This window comes from Pygocentrus nattereri, chromosome 30 (genome assembly GCF_015220715.1).
Source record: "Pygocentrus nattereri isolate fPygNat1 chromosome 30, fPygNat1.pri, whole genome shotgun sequence".
NCBI classification, from domain to species: Eukaryota; Metazoa; Chordata; class Actinopteri; order Characiformes; family Serrasalmidae; genus Pygocentrus; species Pygocentrus nattereri.
In genome coordinates, this window is record NC_051240.1 from 18,855,972 (window position 1) to 18,875,387 (window position 19,416).

General features: G+C 41.6%; 1 protein-coding gene across 3 annotated transcripts in view; it reads left to right on the forward strand.

The window, feature by feature from the left end:
* adam23a (ADAM metallopeptidase domain 23a) overlaps positions 1-19,416 on the forward strand; it is a 32,145-nt gene that overhangs the window by 4,203 nt on the left and 8,526 nt on the right. For 2 of the 3 annotated variants that reach the window (XR_001859170.2, XM_017724554.2), the window contains exons 4-24: positions 2,116-2,179; positions 2,258-2,340; positions 2,667-2,730; positions 4,716-4,788; positions 4,891-4,976; positions 5,130-5,195; positions 5,808-5,876; positions 5,967-6,133; positions 6,218-6,302; positions 7,734-7,821; positions 8,637-8,688; positions 8,783-8,882; positions 9,835-9,906; positions 11,475-11,561; positions 11,993-12,073; positions 13,854-13,904; positions 14,076-14,139; positions 14,273-14,378; positions 14,503-14,622; positions 14,964-15,132; positions 16,975-17,086. Coding sequence is in view for 2 of the 3 variants with exons in the window: in XM_017724554.2 (XP_017580043.1) it covers positions 2,116-2,179; positions 2,258-2,340; positions 2,667-2,730; positions 4,716-4,788; positions 4,891-4,976; positions 5,130-5,195; positions 5,808-5,876; positions 5,967-6,133; positions 6,218-6,302; positions 7,734-7,821; positions 8,637-8,688; positions 8,783-8,882; positions 9,835-9,906; positions 11,475-11,561; positions 11,993-12,073; positions 13,854-13,904; positions 14,076-14,139; positions 14,273-14,378; positions 14,503-14,622; positions 14,964-15,132; positions 16,975-17,086 (1,859 nt within the window). In the remaining variant the exon portion in view is untranslated. Of the gene's footprint in view, positions 1-2,115; positions 2,180-2,257; positions 2,341-2,666; positions 2,731-4,715; positions 4,789-4,890; positions 4,977-5,129; positions 5,196-5,807; positions 5,877-5,966; positions 6,134-6,217; positions 6,303-7,733; positions 7,822-8,636; positions 8,689-8,782; positions 8,883-9,834; positions 9,907-11,474; positions 11,562-11,992; positions 12,074-13,853; positions 13,905-14,075; positions 14,140-14,272; positions 14,379-14,502; positions 14,623-14,963; positions 15,133-16,974; positions 17,087-17,284; positions 17,376-19,416 lie in introns of all 3 variants that reach the window. The other variant, XM_017724556.2, reaches the window with a different exon arrangement.

Here is a 19,416-nt window from a genome sequence, read left to right on the forward strand (position 1 = left end):
ATTGCATATACGCATGTGATTCAAGGCCGTGGGAGGATGCTCATATTGTGCAGTATGGCAGAAATTATACACAGTATTATGGATGGGTAAGCATATCACTGCTGTCAGAAGAAAATCTCTCCAAAATGGTAAATTTACAGGAGAAGGAAAAAACCTACTTTACTTTCAATGTAAGTCAATGGAACCAGACGTCTTTCCGAGTCATTTTGGGCAGCTTCTTATAGTCCACTCGTCATGAAATTTACACACAATGTAAAAGGCAAGATACATATTCAAATTATGTCAAAACCTGAAAAACGACAAAAATGGAGATACGAGGTTTTCTTCCGACAGCAGCGATATATCACTTTCTCAGAGGAGACGCTGTTAGAACAGCATACAGCACTGTGGAAAAAGCCAGAGACCACCCTACATTTATACACTTATTTCATTTCCTGTCAAAACGGTCATTCACTACAGGTTTTTCATTTTTTTAGCGTCTGGGAAGAACAAAAAACACGTATTTAACAAAACGTTACACAGACAAATAAACAACAAATAAATCTAACGTCACATTTTTACAGTATTTGGTGTGTCAGCCCTTTCCAGCTTCCATTCTTTTTAGGAGACCTGCTTTCAGTTTAGCAAAGTAATGTGCAGGGATATTTTTCCACACCTCCAAAATTCAGGCTTAGAAGGTGGTTACATTTTCTGCTTCTCACGATTTAACCTCTCGCAGGTCTGCCAGGTCTTAGGAGTCCCATTTCCTCTATACCTTTTCATCATCACAGCTCCAGGTCTGGAAATTCCTGTTTCTTTCTCTTATTTTCACCTAGTGGCGTATGTTAAATCAAATGTCACCATAACTTAATTCAATCTGAAGATCTTGTGCCTATTTGCCATTTTTATTGGAATTTAAATCTATGAAGAGTCTCTGATGTTTGCACAGTACTTTATACTGCCCAGTGTGTTCTACCAGTAAATGCTTAGGACACCAACTGTTGGGGAACAAACTGGCTGTTTTAGGATTCAGGGTGTCTCAGTGTGTGTCTGCTGCTGGAGTGTGTGTGTGGGGGGGGGTGGTGAGTGGGTGTGAGTCTGAATAGCACTGACTCATTGCAATGTCTGAGGTTTCTTATATGAAATCCAAGCACTGAAATAGATAGATTTGCAACCTGCAGTAGTGTGGGCAGCAGTTATAGTTTGGTCAGGTGTCAAAGAGGATTTAAAGGAGTGCTCCCACTTTTTCAACCTACCATCTGTCCGATGCATCTGTATTGTAACAATCATATAATATGCCAGATGTCAGCTGGCAGGTTCTGAGTTAACACGCTTGATTATCGTCTGTATTCACAGTGGAAATATACTTGAGTCCTTTTAGCGTGCCTTAAGAATGACTGACAGTTTTTATGATTTATTGTTGATGCACAGTCCTGCGCAATAGTCAGAGACATGATTTATTTATTTACTTTGCATCTGTTTACTATTTTTAAATAGTAAGTATAAGTATAAGCAATTCATTTTCAGAAGATGCTTTTGAGAAGATGACTTTCCACAACTGGAGTTCAGAAAAGATGAAAAGATTATAGAGGACATGTGACGCAAGCGCTGGTAGACACCAAAAACTCTCCCCATCAGACAAACAGCACTTAAAGCTTTCATCTTTGAGAAGGAGGAGAAAACTCTGGATCTGAAAACCTCCACTTTTTGTCCATCCTTCCACTGCGAGAAGACCATTCAGTGCTACGGCTTGAGAGGAAGAAAATTTGCAAGTCAAGCAAAGAAGCTGCTGGTTTTCTCAGAACAATGGACTGCCCACCCCAGAGTCCAGACCTCAACATGACTGAACATGTTTGGAAAAATATCCCTGCAGGTTTCTTTGTAAAACTTCAGTCACATCTCCTGAAAAGAATGGAAGACACATAAAAAAAACCCAGAAAAATTATATTATATTTAGTTTTTGAGGCTCCTGTGTAATTTCCAGTTGTATAAATGTTTTCTACTTTTTTATAAACGCTGGAAAAGGAATCACATTTTCTGAATGGCAGCTTTGACAGGAAATGAAATAGATGGAATGGTGGTCTCTGACTTTTGCTCTGCATTGTATATTATCTCAATAATTCTCTTGTTTTGCAGTGATCTGCTGTCTTCAGATTACGTGGAGATCCACTATGAGAAAGATAAGCCAGTTCTGTCGAAGGTAAGACACGTATACCCATTAACAAAACCCCTCCGAAGAAAATGTTATAACACATATTATGTGTGTTCATCCGTTTAGGGAGGGGAGCACTGCTACTACCACGGTAAAGTGAGAGGGAACGAAGCCTCTCGAGTGGCTCTGTCAACTTGCAATGGGCTTCGGTAGGACAAACTCTGGATCCTTCATGTTTGTTAGTGTGCGTGTGTGTATGTGAGGATCCGTGCCTGCTTGCGTTTGTGTGACTGAGTGTGTGTTTGGAGACCCACTGTGAGGCCAGATGGCAGGTGGAGTGCATGAAAGGGTTTGAATGTCATCGTGTTAGAGTGTGGCAGTGTATCACAGAGCGAGGCAGGACGAGAGGGTGGGCATGCATATCCAGGCTATGATAGCAGTCGCTGTGTTTTTTGTTTGTTGTTACCAGGCAAAATAAGTCCTTTACACCTTTTTTATCTTCTCTGCTCTGCTTTCCACCATTCTCTTCTCGCAGTGGGATGTTCGACGATGGGGTGTTTGTTTATCTCATCGAGCCCTTGAACCAGACTCACTCCATGGTAAAATCCTACCGAATGGTCAACTAATCCCTGTTGCTTATACTGGAAAATCTGGAGCACTTTATAGACCACTGGAACAGGAATAGACAGGAATGGGCTTAAATCACCATCCCGTGCACTATTTTAGGAAGACATAGTAGGGAATTTATGGTTCACTTCATAAGGCACGGTCACAGCACAGTAAGCTGTGTGCAAGCGGTGTACTTTAGCGCAGGGGCTCAACCTTTTCCATCTGGAGTTACATCTGTTTATCACTAGGAAGCATGAGGGCCCACAGCAAAACAAAAGCCCTTGTTTGTTGTGTGGTGGCAAATCAAGCCTGCTTCTGCAATTCTTTTACACCTGCTAGTGGACAGCAATTAAAGTGGACGATTGAGCTACAGCCGTCCATAGCCGGGAGTCCAAGAGAGCACAATTGGCCTCACTCTCTCTGGGTGGGTAGGGTCACTCAACGCGATGCTAGTCAGCGCAGGCGTCTGTTAGCTGGTTGGTTGGTTAGTATAGTGGTTAACACCCTTGACTTCTACGCTGTAGACTGGGGTTCAATCCCCCAGCAGGGCAGCACCCTATACTACACCAATGAGAGTCCTTGGGCAAGACTCCTAACACCACCTTCGCCTTCCTGTGTAAAAAATGATCTAATTGTAAGTCGCTCTGAATAAGAGCGTCAGCCAAATGCCGTAAATGGAAATGGAAATGTAAATAACAGATCTGGCGGTTGGCGCTTTCCTCCAAGGGCGTCCGGCCGTCCCGTGACATTGCGTGAGCGACAGTTCAATAAGATGTAGTAGCTGGTTTCACAGGTCTCGGAGGAAGCCTGTGCTGCCTTCACCCTCCTAGCATTGGAAGCATCATGTGATTGGGGGAGTCTTAACTAGCAGGTGGGTTTGGAGACGACTAAATTGGGGAGAAAATCGGGTAATATATATATATATATGGACAACTGAGTTTTTTTTTTGTTTTTAAAGACAAATGGCAAAAATCTGTGCACCGTTGTTGCTGAGCGTGTACTAATATTGTTGACCATTTTAAAACATTATACTGTCGCTGTCCAAAGAAAAACATGTATCTCCAAACAAACTTTAAATGTAAGTTAGAGTAAAGACGTTTTACTCCAAGTAATTCTGGAGCATTTCTGTTGGTCCATTCGTCATGAAATTTTCACACAGCTTTCAAATCATGTAGAGAAATAAAAATCAACAAAAAATGGAGATGCATGGTTTTCATATACGTTTCATATTAATGAGGTAGTTTTAAATTGATTTCTATTACAAACTGCTATCGAGGGCTCAGCCCCTCAGTACTGTCCAAAGGACCACCAGAAGATGCTTTGCCGGCCAGTTGCGGCCTGTGGCTGAGCGGATAACAATGCCGTAGTGGAGATTTAAGAGCCCATATCCTGCGTTTTTCTAGCACTTTATTTTTCCCCCAAAGTCCACTTAGTATGTTCCTGTAGTTTTATGTACCAAATCAGTCGTAATGACTCAGTGGTAATCTTTACATGACCATTTTCAAACCGCTCTTTATCCTGTAGACTTGAATAGTGGTTTTGTTACTGTGCCTTTAAATCTGGTATATGTAAATGACCTCTCTTCTGATTGGCTGTACTGTATTCATTCAAAAAGTGGCCCAGGCTGAAACACTCGCTATAAATTCAGTGTGAGTGGGTGGGCCTGAAGTGCTGTTGGAGGTCCTTCACAGTTCCCGCTTGGTTATGAAGGCAACATGAGTCATGTGACAGGCTAAACTGCAAATTTCTAGTGTAACTGTGGCTTTTATAGCCCTCTGTGAAGTGCTTTTGATTTCACGAAATAGGCAATAAAACGATGTCCATTCACTATATAATTGCGCTATATGGTGCTCCTGATTTTTAAAATATAGGGATGTTAATAAGGCATTGTGTGCATTTCCTTCATAAATGGATTCTGCATATCTACATAGTAAAGACCGATTTCAGTCTACACCGGTTGACCTCTAACCTACAGGAGACGGAGTCTCGACCTCACACCTTGCGCCGGACGTCATCGCTCCGTATGGGCCGTGACCCAGCTGATCTGGGTAAGAGAGCACCGTATCATCACTGTGTAAGGACACCTGGTGAGTTACATAGCTTCCACCCTGGTTTCCATGGTTACAGTGCTTTCTCTATCTCTTTCGCAGCTGCTGAGGACCAGGGTAAGGAAGAGGAGGATGAAGAGCAGATCTTCTCCGACATGCCTTGGCTGAGGAGGCGTAGGAAACGAGCGGTGAGACCCCTGACCCCTGCGCTGTCTGTTGCTACGGAAATACCTCTAAATACTGACACGCTCCTTTGTGCCGGGGATCTAGGCCGTTGCTGGGATTTAAGCATGTGGGATTTGTGTGTGTGCTGTGTACTGATGGTGAAGTGTCTCCTTTAGGTGCCACAGAAGGTATTTGAGGAAATGAAGTATCTGGAAATTATGATCGTCAGTGACCACAACACAGTGAGTAAACATGTTTCAAGATGCAGAGATGGCTTTCCTTCTGTTTTAGCAAAAAAAACAACAACAACAACAAAAAAAAGAATCTCGAACCTGTTATAATAGCAAAGTCTCCTTTTTTTGGTTTATACACTCTCAGAAATAAAGGTATGAAACTGGGACTGTGGTCACTGGGGGGGTGGTACTTTCAAAGGTACATCTCAGTACCTTTAGTCAGGGAACATAACTGAACCATAATCCACTGCAATGATATTTTCCAAGCTGTACTGACTCCACACACCCTGCCTCGCCTCCAGGCTTTTTACTTTAATGCTCTGTTATAATAGATTAGGTTATGAAAAGGTACAAAATGTACTTTTCGCCTGAAAAAAAATTACTCAAGGTGCACAATTGGGCCTTAACACCACTGTTGTACCTTTTGGGGAGGCGGGGGAGGGGGGTGTAAATTCTCAGTGTTAATACCTTGATAAACGAGAAAGGTGCCTGCACAGTACCCTTATTTCTAACAGTGTAGTTTTTGCCCACTAGCAGGCACGGTGAAGTAAAATATAACGGTAACCTATTTTGTTTTGATGCAGTCGGTTGATTTATGCAATATGCCTGTTGTGTTTTCAGTTTAAGAGGCATAACAGCAAAAAACACACCAGGAACTTTGCCAAATCAGTGGTCAACCTTGTAGATGCTGTAAGTTTATATTGCCTTCTGTTTTTAATGGGAAATTGACAACCATCTGTGTGTTTTTATGGTTTTTATATAAGTCATGCTTTTCCTCAGATCTTCAAAGAGCAGCTGAACACGCGTGTGGTGCTGGTTGCCGTGGAGATCTGGACAGACAGAGACAGGATTCCTCTTAGTGTGAAGCCTCTGGAAATGCTCAGAGACTTCTCCAAATATCGACAGCAGAACATCCGCATCAATGCCGATGCTGTCCACCTCTTTACGTGGGTCTGCAATGGTCAGCACTTCGGTACAGTATTACGCTGCATTAGTACAGTAAAGAAAGTTGTTTTCTTTTTTCTTTGCAGGAATGTCACGTTTCATTATGGCCGGAGCAGCGTGGCCTACATCGGCGGGGTGTGTTTAACAGGCCGAGGAGTGGGTGTTAATGAGGTGAGTCTGGATGCATGTTTTTCATATTGAGTTGAAAGATAAGCCGGGGATGTTTGAGCTATTGTAAAAGACTTATAACAATACATTTCTTCTCTTTTCTTTTAAATAGAAGACCTAGATGTAGTACATAAACATCGCTGCAGCTTGAAAACATATTCAGTCCTGTAGTAAATCCGCATCAAGGATGGAGTCGGGAGAACAGGATTTACGGGAATTATGTCTTTATTCAAATATTGCTCTGTAGTCACCTAGTCTGCCAACAGTTCTAGCGTGTAAACTTTTATGCTGTTTATTTCCCGTGCAGCTATGGCTACGACTGCTGGGGATTAAATCAAGACAATATACATTCTGTTATAAACATATACAAGCAGCTGTTTGTCCAAATGTAAAGGACAATAGACTTTCTGTTGTAAACAAATGAAGCTACTAAATATTACATCAGGATATGCCTACAATCAATATTTGAGTTAGACATCGGCTAACAGTGTGAGCTCTGGAATTAAAGTGGGCAAAAACAGAATGGAAATAACCAAAAACGATGAAAGAAAAGAAACGGCAGTCCTCAAAAACTGCTCATTTTATTGTATTTGTTTAATGATGTCACCAAAATCAACAAATTTTACATATTTCCACCTTTTCTACTCTAACATATTCAATACTCCATGTGAATTCCAGGCAAAATATCCTTACAGTGTAAATATCCTAGCTTTTTATTTATTTATAATTCTTTATATTGTTATTTTTTATGAAGGATAGACTATATACATACATACATACATACACACATACATACATATATATATATATGATTTTTTTCCCTTATTTTTTGTGTTTTATTATTTTTTGCAGTTTCATATATTGTCTATATAGTAACAAGTAGCAAACTGTAAAAAACTTTAAGTACTTAATAAAGTTAATTACTTGCTTGTTAATTCTCTTCTAGTTACTTCTCTTTTTCTTGAGTGCCTTGCTCTCCCTTTGCTGCTGTAGCACTGAGAATTTCCCCATTGTGGGACTAATAAAGGATTATCTTAACTTATCTTATCTTATCTTATCTTATCTTATCTTATCTTATATACAGCAGCTTAACTCCGCCCATTTATACTAAAGTTATCTAGAGTGTTTAAACTTGCATTTTGAGTGAGGTGCAGTACATAGCAGCCAAACAGATATGAGCTCAAATACATATACCAGTTATAAAGGCATAGTAACAAAACAGCCTGTTTAATTCTAAAGGATAAAGAGATGATGGGAAATGTCATGTAAAAATTTTCACACAGAACCTATAAAAACTTTATAAGAGGGCCACGGGGGAGAATATAAGATGCAAGATCAATGTAGGATATGGGCCCTTTAAAATCACCTCTAGTAAAAGAGCCTGAATGAGACGTGATGTATGAGATTACTACAACTTTCTGTTCCCTCTCTCAGTTTGGCAGCACATGGACGATGGCTGCCTCTCTCTCTCAAAGTCTGGCGCAGAATTTGGGCATCCAGTGGGACCCTGTTACCAGGAGAAGTACGTCTAAAGCTGCGTTATGTTATTCTATTCATTATGAGAGGCCCTTGAGTATTTAAGGAATACTTTAGCGAAAAATCTGATTTACACAGTAGTAGACAGTTAATCAAGACTTGTTTGGTGCTTGAGGTCATTTTCTTTAGTATGGCCAAATTTCCGGCTTCTCAATTGCCACTACTACTGGTTTAAGCTATGCTACAAACAGCTGCTGTCGGAAGAAAACCTTGTATCTCCGTTTTTGCTGTTTTTCAGTTTTTGTCATAATCTGAAAATACCTGTTGCCTTTTACATTGGGTGCCAATTTCATGAAGAATGGACCCCAATGACTTCCATTGAAAGTAAAGCACGTTTTTTCCTTCTCCTGTAACGTTGCCATTTTGGAGATACAAGGTTTTCTCCCAACAGCAGCCGTGGGCTGGAGGTTAGGGAACCAGCCCTGTGACTTGAAGGTCGCCGGTTCAATCCCCTCGGCTGACAGTCCATGACTGACGTCCCCTTGAGCAAGACACCTAACCCCCAATTGCTCCCTGGGTGCTGTGGATAAGGCTGCCCACCGCTCTGGGCCAGTGTGCTCACTGCCCCCTAGTGTGTGTGTGTGTGTGTGTGTGTGTGTGTGTGTGTGTGTGTGTGTGTGTGTTCACTAGTGTGCATGTTTGTGGGTGTTTCACTGCACAGATGGGTTAAATGCAGAGGTCTAATTCCACAGTGTGCAAACACAGAGACAAATGGTTCTCAATTCAATATACCTTTGTCCATTTTATAGATAACGGTACGAGTCACAGTGTCAAAGCATTTGTCTGTTTTGTGCTCTACAGAAGAGTGCGGCTGCATGGACTCATGGGTGGGATGCATAATGGAAGATACGGGGTACAGTGTTGCATTTCTCACATTCCTTTCGAACAGTTTTCCTGTATGTTATCAAACTTTTTCTAAGCCTCGGTTGCTTTGCTCTGTCTTTTAGAGTGCAGCATCCTCGCAGGTTCTCCAAATGCAGCATCACTGACTATAAGAACTTTCTGCTCAGGGGAGGCGCCTCCTGTCTGTTTAACAGACCCAACAAGGTGTGATCCTGAATTTCATTAAATTGGTCCCCCCATCCCACCCCTCATACACACATACGCTGCAAAGAAAATCCTTCTGTGAAACATAAGACACACTAAGGCTGCACGGTATTAATTGTTATCACGATGTTGGCTTCAGCGATGCTGATGACCTCACAGCAGAGGCTTAAATGTACCCCGACAGGACTCACAGTGCTTTTAGATGTAAAGTACTTCATGGAACTGGTTTGTAACTCATTCACTCACTCACATGCTCTAAGGCTAAAAGGGGTAGTAACAGCTTTTGATGCCTCATAAGAGCAGAGCTGTGTTCCCTTGTTACTGTTTACTGTGAGCATCTTGACAAATCGCAGTCGAGCTGAGTGTTAAGATTAACCAAGGTATTCATTTAATCCAGCAAATGTAAATTATTATTATTTTTTAATGAATATTTTATTGAAAATTTAAACATAACATAAAAGGATTCATTTACCAAAGTAAAGAGTCATCAAGACCAAGACTAATATTCACTTACAAAACAGGAAAAAACACACTGATATTTTCTTCCAAGCACAGGTTACAGCCTGTTTATAGCACTGAATTATAAGTCATTAAGTGGCTGATAGCCAGTTGGTGAAGGGACTCCGTGTGAGTGTATAATGATCAAGTCTCTTCAGTACAGAGTATGTTACTCCCTCATAAGCAGCCAGCCGTGCCATTGCTCTAGTCCAATCTTCATAGCGACTCTTGGGCGACTCTTCCTTCAGTGTCTCAGTTGTACCTGTTTAGCTGTTGTAAGAGCCAAAATAGTCCATCTCTGTTCAAAAAAGGAGACGTCAGATTCTTGAAGTTAAAAGTACATTGTTTTATTTAAAATAATGCAAGCTGGTCCTTAACCATGTCACATTATTGAGCACTTGAAGCACTTTGTAAGTCTTCTGTCATGAAGAGAAAGTTGCCTGTCCGTTTGCAGCTCTTTGAGGCTACAGAGTGTGGCAATGGATACGTGGAGGTTGGAGAGGAGTGTGATTGTGGAGCCCGGATGGTGAGTTGGCATTCATCGTTTTTACCATAACCCTCATATGCCATTAGTGACATGTTTACTTAAAGGGCCCATGTCATGGAAAACTGAATCCAGTCAAATCAAAAAGTTTGACGTAGCATGTAAACATTGATAAAGTTCCAAAATGTCCATTTCATTTCCCTATCAATACAGTCCATATATGGAAATTAAGCTGAAAAAAATGACAGCCTGTCTTGAATTCACTGTGTATGTGATGTCATGCAAACATCACATTTACATATATCTGCCTGTTTCATTTAAAGCAGTTTAGCTCCGCCTATTCACGCTGAAGCTATTAAGAGTGTTTAAATCCAGACTGCTGTTTGAATGAGGCACACTAGAGGACAGCCAATGAGAACAAAGCTTATTTACATATATCAGTCTTAAAGATACAGTAACAAAAACAGCCTGTTTAATTCTAAGGGAAAAAGAGGTTGGAAAATGGTCATGGAAAAACAAGCTATTAATGTTTTAGCATATTAAACTTCACAAAAGCTGTAAGTGGGCTGTCATAATGTAGGACATGGGCCCTTTACAGGGGAATTCAACAGATTTTTCAAATTATAAGCACAATTAAATCATTAGGATTTAAACAGAATCATTCAGAGTGGTTTGATGAGAAATGCTCTGAGTTCTAGTGAGACTTTGTCAGTCATGTTCAAGGTGGTGACAGGAACCAGACATTCCTTTAATGCTCCCTGATTTCAAGAGGATAGTGCACCACTGTTGGCCCAGTGATGGCAAAGCTGGCGGTCCAGTGCCGTTTTGCTCAGCGTTTTCTAGGCGGTCCACCGACAGTTAAGCAGAGTATTAGACAAAACTCCACTTGTGATTGCTCGTTTTCCACTGACAGCCCGATGAACTTTTTTTCTTTAGTTATACTTTGTAAATTAGTAGTTTAGTAAGTCATTTTAATTTAGCACAGCGGCAGCAACAACATTTACTATAAAATCATTTTACATCAGGCCTAGTCATTATTTTTTCTCTCTCAGTTGTTTGGAATATTTGTCTAAGTGTATCCTCTAAAATAAAAGTCTCTGTGTATTTAAAATCTGTTTGAGGAGATTAAAAAACGAGTTAGAGCTTGTATGCAGGACAATAGCAAGAGCTATGTGTGCTGGGTGGTCCGAGGGTGGACCAGCGGTGGTGTAGAGTTAGCAGGCAGGGAGGTACATGTAGGGCAAAATAGTACCCAAAGAAAAAAAGTATTATTTCAGATTTACACCCATTTTCCATTATTAACATTACATGTAAAAACTCAGAAGACTGGTGTAGGTTTTTTGGATAGTACATAAAATGGCTATTTTTGAGTATATTTGAATAGACATTACAATCCCTGGCTCCTGTCACCACCAGTGTTAAGAAATCTGATCTGTTAGGTTTCTTTATAGTGAATCCTTCCACATCAAGCCGCATGAATGACCTTGTTTACATCTCAGTGACTGAATTATGCAGAAAATTTGAAAACACCATTATTACCAGGTTGCAACATCATATTTGAATAGCCAGCTCTTTGTGAGAGTCACTGCTGTGTGTTTTTGCTGCTGCAGGAGTGCTATAAAGACTGCTGTAAGAAGTGCTCTCTGTCTAATGGTGCTCACTGCAGTGATGGGCCCTGTTGTAACAGCACCTGCCTGGTAAGGCCATAAAAGCACCCAAGCCTTACTGACAAAACGTTTGGTTTCCATACAAAAGTGTCTGTAGAATTTTTATTAATTTGCCAAAGCAGGAATGGGATCAGACTTTACGAAGGACAGAAATAAAGACTAAACTTAAGTGATGTTGTTGGTGAGCAGCCAATTCATTACACTCTTTAGTGCTATTTACTCGGTTCCTTGTTCATTTTAGATGGGATTGCATTACTCATGCAAGCTGTCTATTTTTAAATTGAACAGTTCTTTTTTAAGGATGGATGAACTGAAAGCAGTACATTTTCATCCTTCGTCAATCTTGTTCTTGTAGCTCGGAAAGCCTAAAAAAAGAAGACTAATGCAATATTAAAAGGCACTGGCTCTGCTAGCTCCATCTCCTCTCATCTTCCTTCTCTGCCTTCTTTTATGTTCCTCAGTTCATTCCACGGGGGTACGGCTGCCGCTATGCTGTGAACGACTGCGATATTACTGAGACTTGCTCAGGAGACTCAGGACAGGTTACAGCTGCTCTTTCTCACACATAAACAGACACTGGTCTCTCTGTCACACACACAGAAGGCTCTAGCTGTGAGGCTCCAGTCTGTTTTCTTACTGAAATGCCTGGATCGTTTCTCCGACTGACAGAATATGTAGAGACTGAAATGAAAAAACAGCCCTTATGCTGTGGTCAAGGGCTCATAGGAAGGTTGTGCATAGCAGATGTTTAGGTAGCAAACACCGCTTCATTCAGGTGCTTGTGAAAGTGCTTGTTAGAAACCCACCACACAGGAAAAGAAGGCAAGGAGGTCTGGAATGTACCTTGCTCTATTAACAAAGCGCATAGTAGCCCAACAGGTGTATTTTTTCACATTCACCACCAAGTTTACCACTTTTTCATGGGTAGAAAAGGTGACAGGTCATGTTATTGTAAATATTACAGTTTACAAGTGGGGGAAAAGGGGGGTATTTCCCAGTTTCCAGCACTAATCGAACATAGCATTAGACCCCCAGGACCTGGAGTCTTATTTGATTCTTGCTAATCTGGCTGCAGCTATGTTGTCATTAGGCATTGCATTGGGTGGGTCAGCAATAGCATTACACACACTACGGTACGGTGCAAAAGTCAGAGACCAACAATAATTTATTTCATTTCAAGTCAAAACAGTCATTAACTACAAGCTCATTTTTCCAGAGATACTGTATTTCTGAGGAGATTATATATGAGATAGTCCACTTACCTAAGGAAGGGGAAAGTCAATGGAAAATAAGTGAAAAACTGGGGTTTTGAAAAACTGGACATCAAAAAATCATACAGAGTAAATGGGACTCCTGACAACCGTGAAAGACCTGGTTAACCACCAAAATCGTCCCCATCAGATAAACTGAACTCAAAACTTTTTCTTTAAGAGAAAAAAAAACTTCCTCTCTTGCATAAAACCTGAAAAAATACAAGTTTGTGTCCATCTTTTCCCTCTGAAAAGACACCACTGTGGGTCTGAAAGGATGTGTAGCTACCAAGAAGCCTTTATCTAGAAAATAAAATAAAACTGGAGGTTGTGAGTTTGAGCCCCAGCGATGCCATAGCCATCCATAAGTGTGTACACAGGAGGAAAGATGCTTAGCAGGATTGTATGAGGGAAAGAGTCCTATCTAGAGGGGAAGGTGAGTGTAACAAACAAGTCAATTTTATTTACCTGAATTGCAGAACCAAAAAAAATTAAGAGAACTTTAGACTCAACTGAGACATTTGAACTGTGTGTCCTCAAATTGAGTCAACTCAAGAAAAGCCATGTAACGAGTTGCTATAATATTCGGACTTGAGCTGACCTCTCATTTTTAACATTGTGCAGACTTATTTGAATAACTGAAAGAAAAGAACTGAAGCTGTTATAAAGGCAAAGCCTGAACACACTAAATATGACACATTTAATATAATATTTTGTTGCTAAAGTTTCTTTTTTTGTTAAATATATAATATATATATTTCTTGTTTTTTTCCCTCATGTTGACAAATGACTATCTTACACTTTAAGACTGTTTTGACTGAAAAATGAACCGTGTGCTCTGATCTTTGCTCAGTACTGTGCCTGTGACAGTGTGTGTTGTGCTACAGTCATCATAAAGCCAAAGGCAAATGTGCAGAAATGGCTTATAATGTTACACATACAAACAGCAAAGCCTCAAAATCATGTCTTGATATCAAGAAACTGCATTCTTAGGCAAAATAACATGTAACTGAAGAAGCTGGATTCTCAGAGAATATAACAGGTGTAACCGAAGATGTTTTTTCTCCTCCAGTGTCCTCCTAACCTTCATAAGCAGGATGGCTACCCCTGTCTGCTTAACCAGGTGAGGTATTGCGTTTCATAGCTACAGAGTATCAGAGTAAAGTATGATGCAACGCTCAGGATGCTGCAGGTGTTCTTGTGATGCAGAGACTCTTTTCGTCATTGCCGAGTTAGCAGTTTTAAGCTGTTTCACTGGAACTGCCTCCTCTCCTCGCATCTCTTGTTGTTCCAGGGCCGTTGCTATGGAGGCGAGTGCAAGACCAGGGAGAGCCAGTGCAAGTACATCTGGGGTCCAAGTGAGCTACACTAGCACGGACGAAAGGATCAGTTACAGTAAATTGCAATTACTGACCATGCAACTGTGAAATAATGTGACCTCCTCTGTCTCTCGTTCTTTTCCTCTTTGCCTTTACCTTCTCTCACTCTCAGAGGCAGGGGGCTCAGAGAAGCACTGCTATGAAAAGTTAAACACTGAGGGGACAGAGAAAGGAAACTGTGGCGTAGATGGAGAGAAGTGGATCCCCTGCAGCAAACAGTCAGTTTAAGTTCTTCATCGTTCTTCAGCCGTCGCTACTCAAAAGATTCGCATGTGCGACAAAATTGAAAGTCTCGATTTGCGTATCAAAACCGTCTTCCATTTTCCTTATCTCCAACACCAGTGATGTGTTCTGTGGGTACCTTCTGTGCACCAACATCGGCAGAAACCCCCGGATTGGGACTTTGAAAGGTGACATCACCCCCACCACTTTCAACCATCAGGGGCGACTGGTAGACTGCAGGTCAGTTGCACTGGGTCTCTAAAACTGGCATGTCTAACTGCACTCCTGGAGATCTACAGGTAGCCACGTTCACAGATAGACTTGCAGCCCTGCGCTTTGGTCCACTTCAAGTATTGTCTTTATTTTCGTCTTCCTCTTTTTCGTTTACATCTTTTATTACTTACTGTGGATTTGCTCACTTGGAGCTGTACCAAATACAAATACCACCAACACTGTTGGGCGGCAACAAAGAATGTTGGATCTCATCCTGTGTTCTTGTCTTCTTCTCTAATGTCCCTCGGGCCTTCACCTCATGATCCTCACTTTCGTCCCTCTTTCTATTCATCTCTTCCCTCTGTCAGCGGCGGCCGTGTCCTCTTGGATGACGACACTGATCTGGGTTATGTGGAGGACGGGACGCCGTGTGGCCCCTCCATGATGTGCCTTGACCGGAAGTGTCTGCCCATCTCCTCCCTCAACCTCACAGCCTGCCCTTCAGGACCCGATGGGCGTGTTTGCTCTGCACATGGCGTGAGTCGCTACATTTACCCACCAGTTTCTGAATCACAGTTCTGGTGACCTGCTGCCCTATAGACCTGTTTAGGCAGTGGATCATTCTCAGCACTGGCGTGGTGGTGGTGTGTTAGTGTGTGTTGTGCTGGTACGAGTGGGTCAGACACAGCAGTGCTGCTGGAGTTTTTAAACACCTCTGAACTGAGAACAGTCCACCAACCAAAAATATCCAGCCAACAGCTTCTTTTGACCACTGATGAAGGACTAGAGGATGACCAATGTAAACTGTGCAGCAGCAGACGAGCTGTCGTCTGACTTTACATCTACAAGGTGGACTGACAGGGTAGGAGTGTCTAATAGAGTGGACAGTGAGTGGACACAGTGTTTAAAAACTCCAGCAGCACTGCTGTGTCTGATCCGCTCGTACCAGCGCAACACACACTAACACACCACCACCACCGCGTCAGTGTTACTGCAGTGCTGAGAATGATCCTCCACCCAAACAGTACCTGCTCTGTGAGGGTCCATGGGGATCCTGACCACTGAAGAACAGGGTAACAGAGTATCAGAGTATCAGATGGACTACAGTCTGTAACTGTAGAACTACAAAGTGCAGCTATACGGTCAGTGGAGCTGATAAGATGGACAATGAGCGTAGAAACAAGGAGGTGTTATGCCTGACCGGTGTATACTCTTTAATGACCTAAAGATCAAACGACTTTTGACTATTTGAATGTATGGTAAAACATTTGGAACACTTTTGTTACCACAGGTCTCTATAGCAACAATATTTCACATAAAGGAAACAAGCTTAGACTCTGAGTTCCTAATATGTGCATAATGATGACTATACAGTGACAACACAATGTTATAGGTATCAATAATTTCTATAATCACTTAATCTAGTTATTTGATTTATTACTAATGATTTAGTACTAATGAAAACATTATGCCTTCTGCCATTTCCTCTCATAAAAACCTATTTCTTTTTTATGGTGTAACAAAATAGTAGCAGCCAAGTCACCCTCTATGCTATATCTCATGTATTGCAATCTATGTGGTCGCATGGATCAAATGACCATTGCAAAATATTTCAGAGCACTTTTTGTTTCTATATAACCAACACGACAGCCTTTCCATCATTGACTAATAGACTTTGTTGACTAATCAGTGCAGCCATCAACACATTCGACTCAGACCTTTACTTTGAATCCGATATTTTAAAGCAGAGAAAACCTCGAGCAGCGCAAAAGGAGTAAGTCTAAAGCATGAATCTCCTGTTCCTGCTGGGACGACACTGCTCCATTTTTCTCATTCCCCTGTTGCTCCATTTGTGCACTTGTAATTCATTTAATTAAAGCCCTAAATTAAGTTTACATCCTGTACTCTCTAGAACTGAAACAGCCTTGCCTGACCCTTTAAAACTGCTTTCAGCTAAATGGTATTCAATTATGGCTGCACTCATGTTTATGGATGCTTACTGTGTATTTCAGCAAGGGTTGTGAAAGCCCACACTATTCTTCGCAACATGTTTTGATGTTTCTTAATTTCCATTTTCAGGTCTCTGATGATTGGCCCTGCATTAGCGGCAGCGACACACTAAACAGCTGCTATGTTATTTCAGGAAACTGTGGTGGACATTTGATATCAACCTGGAAAATGGGTTCATTAGTTAGGCTCTCTCTTGATTAGGTTTCACAGGGCATTATTACCCGTATGCATAATACATTATCTGTATTGCAGACTTGGTTAAATTCTTTTCCCAACCTGATCCAAAAGGTTTGGTTTTCTCCACCTTGCAAATGTGTTACTAATGGAGTGATTTTTCATTATTTTGCTGTATTTCTTGCTTGTTCTCAGGTGTGCAATAACGAAGCCACCTGCACCTGCGACTCCACCTGGGCGGGAACAGACTGCAGCATGCACGACCCACCGAAAGAGCCACCTGTCGTTGAAGACGAAGGTCCTAAGGGTTCGTGACCCCTCCTTACCTTGTTTCTATTGCACACAGACAACATTAGCATCTATTATTTGCAGTTATACCCACATGTAGATACAGACACTCATCCACATAGTCTATGGCAATCTTCCTCACAGGACTTGTACATGTTAGCATGGGGCCTTATCTTACATTTTCTCTGTTGAATCACCCCCTATTTCCTCTGCGCAGTGAGCGTGGCCACTAACAGGCTGATAGGGGCAGTGGCAGGGACCATTCTGGCCCTGGGGGTGATTTTTGGAGGCACAGGGTGGGGAATAGAGTAAGCACTTCTCATCCCTTTCAATGCCACTCCCCCAGCAAGCGGGAGATGCTGTGATCCCTTGTGTGCGTGTGCGTGTGTGTGTGTCCTCCCAGTGGCTTTTTTGTCCGTCGTGGTTGTCGTGACAGTGCCATGTGATTGATCGGTGTTGTGAAACCTGCTGGATCGATCAGTAAATATCATTTTTTCCCCCCTTTCCTTGACTGTAATCACTATGAATATGATCATTATGACTCTGTGTTACGCAGTGTTGCAGTGCTCTCCTTACTGGTCCATGTGGGGCATTTACACACACACGAAAAAAGAACAGCAAGAAAGAAAAATAGCTGCGTAGCGATAAAGAAGCTGGAGCGAATCAGCCGACTTGGATCTTTTTGAACAGCAGCAGCTGTTGAATTCTTCTGAATACTGCACTGTAACCAGGTCGAGAGAGTTCAAATCGAAGTTCATGCTCACTGTACCTGTATGTCAGCTGATCAGATTTGTGTGTGTATATGTATGTATGTGTGTGTGTATGTGTGTGAGCGTGGTCTCGTCAGGCCCCCCCCACTCGGCAGAGATAATATGTGTTAAAGCCAGTTTAGCCTTGTGTGTTTCTGGTGCTTTATTAGTTTGTTCATTTGTATCAAACCCTAAGAAAAATAACTGATAATAACTGAGCCACCTTACAACTAAGACATGCTTTTAGGGAGTATAACCATGAAAAGTCTTCCTTAAGCAATACTCAAGAGTTTTTGAACCTACAGTATTTTGCATATGTCAGAGACCACCCTATACTAATTTCATTTCCAGTCAGAATGTTCATGTTTTAGTGTGAGGAAAAAGCAGAAAACAAATATTTAACAGAAAATACACAGAAGCTTCAACAAATACACAATGTCTTTTCAGTACTTGGTATGTCCACTCTTTGCTTTCCATTGTTTTGGGAGACTTGCTTTCATTTTCTTGTAAAGGAATCTTCAGGGATATTTTTTCAGATCGACAAAGTTCAGTCTAAGAAGTTGGTTGTGTTTTCTCATCCCAGTTACTAATCTGCAAGGCAACTAAGGTGAGTTTGGGTAGTTATATATACTCACTGGCCACTTTATTAGGTACAGTTTTCAGTTGCTTGTTAACACAAATAGCTAATCAGCCAATCACACGGCCGCAGCTCACTGCATTCAGGCATGTAGAGGTGGTCAAGACAACTTGCTGAAGCGCAGACCGAGCATCAGAACGGGGAAGAAAGGGGATTTAAGGGACTTTGAACGTGGCGTGGTTGTTGGTGCCAGACGGGCTGGTCTGAGTATTTCAGAAACTGCTGATCTGCTGGGATTTTCACACACAACCATCTCTAGGGTTCACAGAGAACGGTCAGAAAAAGAGGAAATATCCAGTGAGCGGTCAGTTGTGTGGAGGAAAATGCCTTGTTGATGTGAGAGGTCAGAGGAGAACGGGCAGACTGGTTCCAGATGATAGAAAGACAACAGGAACTCAAATAACCAACCAGAATCTCTGAGGAACGTTTCCAACACCTTGTTGAAAGTCTGCCATGAAGAATTAAAGCAGCTCTGAAGGAAAAAGGGGGTCCAGCCTTTTACTAGCAAGGTGTACCTAATAAAGTGGCCAGTGAGTGTATGTGAATGCTTGTGTCTCTTTGAAGGGGAACATGATGTCAGTGAGATCTTTGGGAACAGCTGTAACTGGTTGGTTTGACGATTGGAAGGATGAAAGCGTTAAAGTGGCAGTAGGGTGGACAAAAATAAAGAGTGGAGAAATGAAATACTGATAGATTTGCTATTATACTTAGCAAGGAAGCTGTTGTGCAATTTTCTATCAAATGTATGTTTCTAGCTTTTTTTTGACACTGAAAAAATGAGAATCCACATTTAATGGCCATTTTCCCTGGACATTAAATAATCTGAAAGATGGTCTCTGACTTTTGCACACTGTTGTAATCTCTTATCTGCCACATCTGTATCTCACAGCTGATCGCCAAAAGAATCATTTTGTTGGGTTTCCCTGACGCTACAAAGGAATAGAAAACCTGTTGACTGAAAAT